We start from the raw sequence: 10440 nt of genomic DNA, 5'->3' as shown, positions 1-10440 counted from the left end.
ATCAATTTTTCCACCCCGGAAAACCAATCAAACAGGAATATATGAAATATACGAATATTCGCGCAAAAGCCACTGATGGAGCTTAAAAGGCTACATGATCTTGATTTATCTTTTCTGTCACTCAAAAAATAGAGGCAGGCCACAACTCTACATCACTATCCAATATTCCGCTATGGAAAATAATCAAAATATCTACCAGATCTATGAAATTATGCTGTATTTTATAGTTTTGATTGGCATTGCTTTGGGAAGAAAATTGGAGGATTTTTAAAAATTATTCAAATTATTCAGATCGCCTAGATGTTCAGTAATTGAAAAAAAACGTGATAAATTCAAATTTATGATTTCTCTAAACGTCTTTCTATTCACTAAAATTCTCTGAACATCTTTTTTTCCTGCCATTTCAGAATCTTGAATTATAATCGTGAAATTGAAAAAAACTGTAAACATTAAGATCAGCGCCTAGCTAATAAAACCGAAAATTGAGCAAATGCAATTCAACTCAAAGTCACTGCAAATCATAAAACAGTCTAGAGAGATACAACCAATTCAACCACGACAACACACAAAATGTAATCATACAAACCGGCTGCAAATTATTTAAAAGCGAAACATAGCAGTAATATAAGTTTCGGAATCCGATAGATTTAAGAGAGCTGGCCACAATCAGCAATGACAACAGGCTTGGAGCACCTTCCACCAGAAGATCCAACCTTCTCAATTGCCCTAACAACATCCATTCCCTCAACAACCTGTCCAAACACCACATGCTTCCCATCCAGCCACTCCGTCTTTTCGGTACAAATAAAGAACTGCGATCCATTAGTCCCTGGCCCGGCGTTCGCCATGGACAGGATCCCCGGTCCAGTGTGCTTCCTCACGAAATTCTCATCAGCAAATTTCTCCCCGTAGATCGATTCACCTCCGGTACCGTTCCCGGCGGTGAAATCGCCTCCCTGACACATGAATTTGGGGATCACACGGTGGAAAGATGAGCCTTTGTAGTGGAGAGGCTTTCGGCTTTTGCCGACGCCTTTCTCGCCGGTACAGAGTGCTCGGAAGTTCTCGGCGGTGCGGGGAGTCGTGTCGGCGTAAAGCTCCATCACGATTCTCCCCACGGGGCTACCGCCGACGGTCATATCGAAAAACACCTTAGGGTTTGGCATGTTGAGAGCGATTTAGACTTAGTGAGTCAGGAATAGTTACAGAAGATACAGATCAATTGCAAGTAAAGGAGAAGGGTTGGGTGAGATTATATATAGGCGGTGAGAACAAGCTATATTATAATTAGGGTTAGATGTAGCCGTTGGATTGAGATGACTTTTAACGGATAAGGAGGAGACTATTGTCAGTCTGCTCCCCACTTGCTGGTCACGTGAGTTTTCACCGTTTTCGAGTTTGGCACGTGCCACTAAGCGACGAAAATAGGTGGACGGCTGGGATTCATCGTAAACGGTAATATCTTGACCAAATAATTGTGAGCTTTTTGATATTTCGGTATTGTTAGATGGGCTTTTTTAGTGGGCTGGTCATCTTGGTCTCTTGTTGATTGGGCCGGACAACGTGTGCTTCTTTTGTTTGCCAAGTGGTCTATTTGTCAGTATGTAAAATAATAACTTGTTGAACAATGAAACTCAAATGAATGCATATATTCATAGATTTAATTTATAATTAAAAGAGTAGAATTGCGAGGTTTTTTCTTAGACTCAAATTTGTCATATTCTAAACCTTACAACAATAAACTAGTGAACAGAAGCTTGGTGCCAAATGAATAAGTTATGGAAAGGCCGGCCATTCAATAAAATCTAATATTAAATTAACACAAACTCTCTTGGCATAATTTAATGAAGAAAAATACTAAGGTACAAAATTGGTTCCTAATATAGTTAGAAAATTGAGTCAGACGTTTACTTGTTAACTGAAATTAGACCCTCTGCATTTACATCAATAACGTCAATTAAATTATTTCAAACTGAATTATTACAAACTGCCATTATGTCACGTCATTTGGTAACAATACTTGTACTTTTTTTTTGCCTATTGCATTACTCTGTGATGAAATTAAAAGCACATTTGTAGTTGTTTTTTAGATCATTGTATATATATGTGACCTCATTGGTGATAGCTATATAATTAATTTTCCTTGTTATGATAGTAGGTGAGCTGATCCATTGATCAGGACACTTATTATGCATGCTACAAGTTCATAGCCAATTTTTAACTAGTTCTTCTTGCTTGGTTTAGAATAACAGGGTGATTGGTGATTTGTATGTTTGGAAAAGAAGAAATAACTGATACTTGAAGAACAAAACAACCCTTGTTAAATCTTGTGGTTAGTAGTATTTTGCCTCTTTGGAAACAACTCCGGCTGAGATTATACTTCAAAGCAGTATAGCATATGCTTTGCTTAACAAGTTAAAGTTACAGCCCTTTCCCTCTGGATTTCCTTAGTTACGAGAAAATACGATGACGTTCTTAGATTATGATATTTCAAATGCCAGAGAAATCCATACATAAAAACCTGTGATATGGTAGCTCATCACTGGAATTATACTTGTGCTTCACAAGGACTTGGTCTTTTTCTTGCAAATAGTGACAACAAATAGTCTTTTAGCTAGATGAGCAAATAAATACCAAAAGAAGACTTTACTTGGCATTAGAAAGCTCAATATATAACTTTGTCCGCTTTTATATAACATACATGATTTAATGATTCTTTTACCAAATAAAACACAAATTTAATTTGACTCTAATTAAAGTTTTAACTTATGAATTTGAGGCTGATCCAAAAAAAGAGAAAGACAATTTCAATTATTCAACCATAATTTTATAATGTAATCACTGTTTAATCAAATGCTCTTTGTCTTTATTGTTGTTTACTGTGTAAATATTTATGTGTGTGTCAGCAGTAGTTGACTGTTTGATTGTGATATTTGATGATCAAAGGCATAGCCAAAGCCGGCAGTTTTCAGCCTGTAAAGGTTGGCATTTTCTATTTCTCTGTCATATCAGGAGAAGCCTCTCTAGCTGCATGTTTCTGCAAAAATTCTGTTCCAAATTTGATGTTCCGGATAGCTTATTGAACCGACTGTTCTGAAGGTCAGTGTCTGTTTTCTCGTCTCCACATGTCTAACTAGATTTGTAGTAGCTAGAAGAAAGCTAAAGGGGATGGAAACTTAGTTTATCTCCAATTTTAGGTTGTAACGACTCTTCTAATTCTGCACCAGTACGTAATTAATTGCACAATAATATACTTACCTCGCTGTTTTACTTGTTTGCATACTCTGTGTAGAGCTTAAATTTCGCTGCAACTTCTATAATTTGATCTTTTGTTGTTGACTGGTTAACTAGGGCTTTAATCATCAAAATTTGCACCTCTGTTTGTGGTTGATTATTTGAGGACAGTTTGTGTGTGTGGCCGCCCATGTTTAGTGACTGAAGTATCTTTGGTACTTGTAGGTTTTTCTTTTATGCTCGAACTAAGTGAATTGAACAGTTCTTTTGTCAGGAAAATATGAAATATAGAGGCAGATGCATTGAACATTACTATTAAACCTATTTGTTTCTGAAGTATTTACATTACTAAGATGGCGGGAAACTATAGGTTTGCTATGGATCAGAATGATATTGTTAGATTCTTGCTCACCACAGTCGGAAGTTTTATCCAAGATCGGTTAATTGATAAAGAACAAAGAGACCAACAAAAGGAACAATGTGCTGAGAGATTAGAAGCCGAAGATGAAAAAACGGAAGTGCGGTACTCTGATCAAGCCGTGCTAGCTAATTTGGATTGGGGAATGGATGCCCTTGAAGAAGCTATAAATACTGAGAATGTGGAAACTAAGCTAGCACGACTAGACCATGCTGAGAAGATGTTGCAAGTATGTGCTATGTTGAATTCTAGTCAGAAAACTGCAGGTGTTCCTAATTTTTATTTGTCTGCCTGGGCACATCTTAACCTATCATACCTCTGGAAATTGCGAAATGATGTCCAAAATGCAGTTCATCATGTTCTTGAGATGTTCTGTGTTGACCCTTTATTCTCTCGAATTGATTTTGCTCCTGATCTGTGGAAGAATTTATTCCTTCCACATATGAGCTCAATTGTCGGATGGTACTCAGAGGAGAGACAAAAGATTGTGATGGATGCAATTCCTGATTCAGCAGACATGTCTTTCACTGCTGATTTTGATCAATACTTCAATGAGTCTTTGATATTTTCAGTGAGGCCAGATCAAGCAGAGAAAATGCAGAATCTGGAGCAGGTTTATGGGCAAGCATTGGATGATAACACAAAGCTATATGCAAAATACTACAAGGACTGCATGAACTTTGATTCAGCCACTAGCAAAAAGTTGATGCCAATGATGCCTATTGCAGAGCCACCAATGACTCCGATGCATGAGGTGAGCCGGTCCATACCCGATCATGTGAAATTTGGTCCTGCCTTACCTAAGACTGCTGGCTTTAATCAAGCAACAAAGGCTAAAGATAGCTCAATAAATTTGAGGTAAGTTTCAGTTGTCAGTTCTTATGATGGGAATACCCAGTCAAGATTGTTTTGTTTGCTTGTTTTTCCATCCAATAAAATTATGTATTATTTACTCTCACCAGATTGAAATCGGCTTCTAACTCGTCAAGGGACCTAGAGGATTCTGCAAATTGGGATCCTGAAGTAAGACTTTACTTGAAAGAACATTAGTTTCATATTGTTATACAAAAGTGGTAAAGAACATTAGAATGTTAGTTTCATGGTTTTTCCTTGTCAGGAGGGAATACCTGAAGAAGAAGAATACGAATCCGACAATGAACCTTATGTATTTGTGGGGTCTGTAGATAAAGGTAACAATTTTTCGTCTAATATTGGCATGGAAGTAAATCCTAAAATTGGCTCCAAGTCGAGTAGTCAAAAACATTCTCCCGCTGTATTTACTCCTGCGGATTCCCCTAAAGCTCCTACCTCAAGGAACTCATCTCCAAAAGCTGATTCACATTCTAAGGATTCCTCATCCATGTTGCGGCTGTTGTCCACCCGTGCAATGGATGGCAAGGTTTTTGCATCTGGATCTTGTTCGCCACTTCATCAGGACACTAGCTCAGGAGATTCTGACAATGGAACGCCAGTATGTTAAAAGATTTTGTTTTAGGTTAATTGCATGTTGCAGTTTTCAATTGCTTCACTTTGAACGGCAGTACCTTACAAACTTAGTTTCTCAGGAACACCCGAAAAGCGTCAGGACAAACCACTCCAGGAGTGTTAGTTATGGGAAAGTGAACACCCAACTCCTAGAGAAAAGGTACTCCATTATCTCATCTAATTTTTTATTTTAGTTCATATCATTTGGAGTCAATTTTGATAATTTTCATGCACTTATCCTTGATTTTCACAAGTAGTGATCGGACTATTTTGATTCGTTTTCCCTCAAATCAGACTCTCTTTATGTTACCTCTTCACATAATCCATATTTATTTGAGTTGTAACAGTTTCTCTAATGATTGCGAAGAAGGAAGTCAAAGCTACATTTCTCTCCCATCTTCTGAAAAAATGACTCCACATTCAAGAGTACCTAAAGATTTTGTGTGCCCCATCACTGGTCAAATTTTTTATGATCCGGTAACACTTGAAACAGGCCAGACATATGAAAGGAAAGCCATCCAAGAATGGACCAAAAGAGGAAACGTTACATGCCCCATCACTAGACAGCACATCTCTGCTAATCCATTGCCCAAAACGAACTATGTCCTAAAGAGGCTAATCACTTCTTGGAAAGAGCAGCATCCTGATCTTGCTCAGGAATTGTCATATTCTGAAACACCAAGAAGTTCTTTTAGTGCTCCTCCAAAAGACACTCCGTCGGTAACTACCCCATCCAGGACAATCACCCTACGCGATCAAAGGAGTAGAGATGATAGTAACAACCATAAACCAAGAAGATTCATGCGAGTTGCTACCTCAAACTCACCGACCAGTGTGATATCTCAAGCTGCTGTTGAAACCATTATAAATGGGTTGAATCCATATATTTCGTGTCTCTGCAATTCTGAAAATTTAAAGGAATGTGAGGCATCTGTTCTTAAAGTAGCTCGAACGTGGAAAGACACGAAGGGTGACTCTGGACTGCATGCTTATTTATCCAATCCAGCCATAGTTAATGGTTTTGTAGATATATTATCAGCTTCTTTGAACAGGGAAGTTTTACGAACATCAATTTACGTTCTTTCTGAGCTAATATTTTCCGATGATAGGGTCGGGGAGATTCTTACGGCAGATTCAGATTTTGAAATCCTAGCATCACTGCTTATAAATGGTTTGGCTGAGGCTGCTGTTCTAATGTACTTGCTAAAACCAGCAATCTCACAATTATCTCCTTATAACTTCCTGCCCTCCCTTATACAGATCATTTCAAATAAAACTGAAGATTCAAATGACCTTGATTTAGTGGTGGATCCTAAGGATGCAGCAATTGCATTACTTGAGCAGGTTATACTAGGAGAAGATGAAAATAACAGAATTTCGAAAGCTATGGACATCATATCTGAAAATGGAATTCCTGCATTGCTTAATTGCCTAAACAGGGAGGATGGACGGCATTCCATTGTATTCATACTATTGCAGTGTATTAATGCAGATAGAAATTGTAGGAACTTAATAGCGAGTAGAATTGAGCTGTCTCCTGTGCTTGAGTTATTTCATGCTGGAGACGATAACGTGAGAGGCATATGCATAGAATTTCTTACTGAGTTGGTTCAGTTGAGCAGGTATACTTCGTTCTCTTTTTTCACTTTGCAACTTATTGCCATTTTCAACTCTGTACGATAATTGATCATTTCATACGTGGAGTACAGGACTGAATATGCTTGTTTTTCCAGGAGAACACTTTCCAACCAAATATTGCAGATAATTAAAGATGAGGGAGCATTTAGCACCATGCACACTCTTCTTGTCTATCTACAAATGGCTCCAATGGAGCAGCAATCCTCCATCGCTATTCTTCTGCTTCAGCTTGATCTCTTGGTCAGTCCACATATCATTAATTAGACTATTGTTATTACACACATATACTTGGAGAAAAATAAGAAGCAAATGCCAAACCTTCGGAGTCTGAATTATAACAAATGGAAGAAGACCAAACCAGATAAACCAGATTTTAATTACTTTTTTATCACTATTCTTTTGTTTCAGCTTGATATCTTGGTCTGATATCTTGGTCTGCCCGCAAAATACTCTTAATCGGATAACAATAGTTAAACAGACACTAGCACAAAAACTAAGAACTGAACCATCCCATACACTAAAAGTGAAAACAGTGAAAAGACAAAACCAGATAAAAACATATATAAATCACTTTCGTTTGTACTTCTCTAGGTTGAACCTCGAAAGATGAGCATCTACAGAGAAGAGGCAATAGAGGCACTTATTGAAGCACTTCGTAAAAAAGACTTCCCCAATTCTCAAATTACAGCTCTTGATGCTTTATCATCTCTTTTAGGACGTCTAACCATGTCAGGAAAATCCTGCACGGAAGTCTGGTTACTGAAATCTGCAGGATATGACAAACCCTATAATGCTTTAATGAAAGCAGAGAAGCAGAAATTTTATGACGTTGAATTGACTGAAACAATGGTACACACCTGTTTTGCATTTAAATTGTTCCTGTTCTTCCATATCGTCAAGATCTGATATTTTTTATAATTCTTCTATTAGGAAGAGGAAGAGAAAGCTGCAATTTCCTGGGAGAGAAGGGTAGCTTTTGTACTCTGCAACCATGAGAAAGGCATGATTTTCAAAGCCCTGGAAGAATGCCTGAAGAGTAATTCCATTGAGATTGCAAAGTCGTGCCTTGTAATCGCCACATGGCTTGTCCACATGCTATATAGTCTTCCTGATACAGGAGTCAGAGATGCTGCTCGAAAGTGTCTACTTGACCAGTTCATAAATGTATTACAGTCATCAAAGAATCTTGAGGAGAAGATTTTGGTAACCCTTGCATTAAGTGCTTTCACCAATGATCCAGGTACAAGGTTACTAAATGATTTTAAAGAATCTTTAGAAAGAGGAAGGCTACTTTGTTCATCTAGATGTTTTACATCTTTCACGAAATTCTAACATATCCAATCTTCATTGTTACAAGGTGCCGCTGGTGAACTTGGAGTGTATGCTAAATGCATGTATAAAACACTAAGAAAACTCAAGCGCAACTCTGTAGTGGTCAATGATATACTGAAAACCTTAATGAACTTGCCTTCGGTTAATGCAGTGAGTATCAGTCTACCATATGCTCGAAGATATTAATCATACACAAATAAAAAATTGTATGGTCCTATTTCAGGCAGATATGTGGTCTTGTGCTGAAGGGCCTGAGTTGAATTCTAGCATGAACGGCGAGGTTCTGGCATTGCTTCACGTAAAAGGCCGCGTCATAAGCAGTCATTCTGATGGAACTATAAAGGTGGACTTGACAATCTCTTTTCTTGCACACACACAAAAAGTAGTCTACTGCATAATTTTGTGATTTTTTGTGGTTTTGTTAAATGGTAATTTTCTTGCAACTTCCAACCCTGTCTATAGAATTAAAAGGGGCAACATCTGCTATGTTTTTCTTTTAGGTGTGGGATGCAACAAAGAGGGTTCCAAGGTTGATTCAGGAAGTGCGTGAACACACAAAGGCTGTGACATGCCTCTATATACCTTCTCCAGGTGACAAACTATATAGTGGCTCCCTGGACAAAACGATTCGGGCAAGTATACTATTTTGTTTTGCAGTGTCTATAGAAATAACACATAGAATGCATGTCAAACCCATTAACATATTCTGTTACATGTTGGAAAAAGTATACTTTTTGATTTTCTTAATTGACTTTACTTTGAAGAGGTGTTCCCCAGAGTGTACAATCTAAAGTCATAATGCATACACTCGATATTATATTACAGGGTCAATACACTTCAAATGTCTTATACATGTCCAAGGCTTTTTACACCAAATAACTTTCTAAACGTGTATACCATTTCTCTGTTAGGTCTGGGCAATCAAACAAGAAGAAATTCACTGTGTTCAGGTCCATGATGTAAAGGAGGCAGTGCTTGAGTTAGTAGCAAATAACAGTATTGCATGCTTTGCCCCTCAAGGAACTGGAGTTAAGGTTAATGGCATTTATTTTATCATCATTTGGTAAATTACTGTCTTACGATTTTGTGCTTCATCATCATCATCTCGTGGCAGATCTACAACTGGTCAGGTGTGCCAAAACATATCAACTTCAACAAAACCGTCAAATGCCTAGCCATGATGGGCGATAAACTCTATTGTGGTTGCACTGCTTTCAGTATCCAGGTAAGTCTTTTTCTGAAACATCTTATCACTTAATCGAGTCTTACTTGTTACGTACATTCCAAAAATTTCAACTCGACTGAATGAAACAATTGAAATCTAATAAGAGTGCTGCCAACAATTCTTTTGTCCATACAAAAAATAGGAGGTCGATTTACAAAAGCATACATCGACCGTATTCTACTCTGGTGCAAGAAAACTGCTGGGGAAACAAATTGTACAGTCTCTTCATGTTCATGACAGTCTTCTCTTTGCTGGAGGTTCTTCCGTTGATGGTATTGCAGGGAAGGTAAGAAGCAATACCAGTCCCCACTGTCATGTTTTCCACATTACAGTTTAAAATGTTGTTGGTAAATTGATACGTATTCATTCGTCGAAAAAACAAATTAATGTTGCAGGTATTTTCTTTATCAACAAAGGCAGTAACGGGATCACTGACAACTGGACTCGATATTCAGTGCATAACTGTAAACAATGATTTTATATTTACTGCCACAAGATTTGGAACAATCGAGGTGTGGTTAAAAGAAAGAGTTACAAGAGTTGCTTCAATCAAGATGGGCAGTGGGGGCAATGCAAAGATCACATGTTTGACATCAGACAGGGATGGACAAATGCTTTTTGCTGGCTCTTCTGATGGCAAAATTCAGGTGAAATGCTAGAAAAACTGTTAATTTGATTGCATTTTTTTAAGTATCAGTGAAGTTATCTTAAGATGTTATTTCAATTCTGCCTGCAGGCTTGGGTGCTGGATTGAAACAGCTGATAATCCATTCTTTTTACATTCTCTCTTGCCCTGTAAGTTGTAAGACAAGTAATATATGTAGCTTACACATTGTAAGTTTGTACACCAGCATGTTTGGGTAATACTTCCAAATTTCTTTCAGTTATACATCCTTTTAACTCCTTTGTGACAAAAAGGTTTTTATTTGAAACTTTTGTTACAATACACCTGACTTATATTTTTACTTTTCTTTTTGCAAATAAATACAAGAAAAAATGATAAAAATAACACATTTTTTAAAAAATAACCAAAATAGTTATTCTGAAAAAAGTGAATAATTTTAGCCGATTGAATACTGCACTTTCAGTTCCTTCCGTATCTCAATTA

The 10440-nt window shown here is 37.4% G+C and overlaps 2 protein-coding genes across 4 annotated transcripts; one reads left to right on the top strand and one right to left on the bottom strand.

Annotated features, from left to right (window-relative positions):
* Positions 1-470: 470 nt before the first annotated feature.
* On the bottom strand, positions 471-1242 carry LOC141713447 (peptidyl-prolyl cis-trans isomerase 2). The gene has a single exon (XM_074516876.1). The coding sequence runs from the start codon at positions 1164-1166 to the stop codon at positions 648-650; it is 519 nt and encodes a 172-aa protein (XP_074372977.1). The 5' UTR covers positions 1167-1242; the 3' UTR covers positions 471-647.
* Positions 1243-2832: 1590 nt separating this feature from the next.
* On the top strand, positions 2833-10238 carry LOC141713446 (putative E3 ubiquitin-protein ligase LIN-1). Of its 3 annotated transcripts, none has more exons than XM_074516875.1 (17): positions 2833-3099; positions 3605-4510; positions 4615-4675; positions 4770-5123; positions 5218-5297; positions 5485-6759; positions 6847-7015; positions 7367-7624; positions 7706-8015; positions 8133-8257; positions 8331-8450; positions 8608-8739; positions 9019-9141; positions 9222-9332; positions 9475-9618; positions 9728-9979; positions 10069-10238. In XM_074516875.1, the coding sequence occupies exons 2-17, from the start codon at positions 3612-3614 to the stop codon at positions 10084-10086; spliced, it is 4431 nt and encodes a 1476-aa protein (XP_074372976.1). In that variant the 5' UTR covers positions 2833-3099; positions 3605-3611; the 3' UTR covers positions 10087-10238. The 3 variants fall into 3 exon arrangements, with proteins under 3 accessions (XP_074372976.1, XP_074372975.1, XP_074372974.1); XM_074516874.1 differs by having other exon boundaries at positions 3497-4510; positions 6871-7015; XM_074516873.1 differs by having other exon boundaries at positions 3497-4510.
* The last annotated feature ends 202 nt before the right edge of the window (positions 10239-10440 follow it).

This window comes from Apium graveolens, chromosome 3 (genome assembly GCF_009905375.1).
Source record: "Apium graveolens cultivar Ventura chromosome 3, ASM990537v1, whole genome shotgun sequence".
NCBI classification, from domain to species: Eukaryota; Viridiplantae; Streptophyta; class Magnoliopsida; order Apiales; family Apiaceae; genus Apium; species Apium graveolens.
The sequence above is the reverse complement of the archived record's forward strand: the minus strand, read 5'-3'. Positions and strand labels throughout refer to the sequence as shown.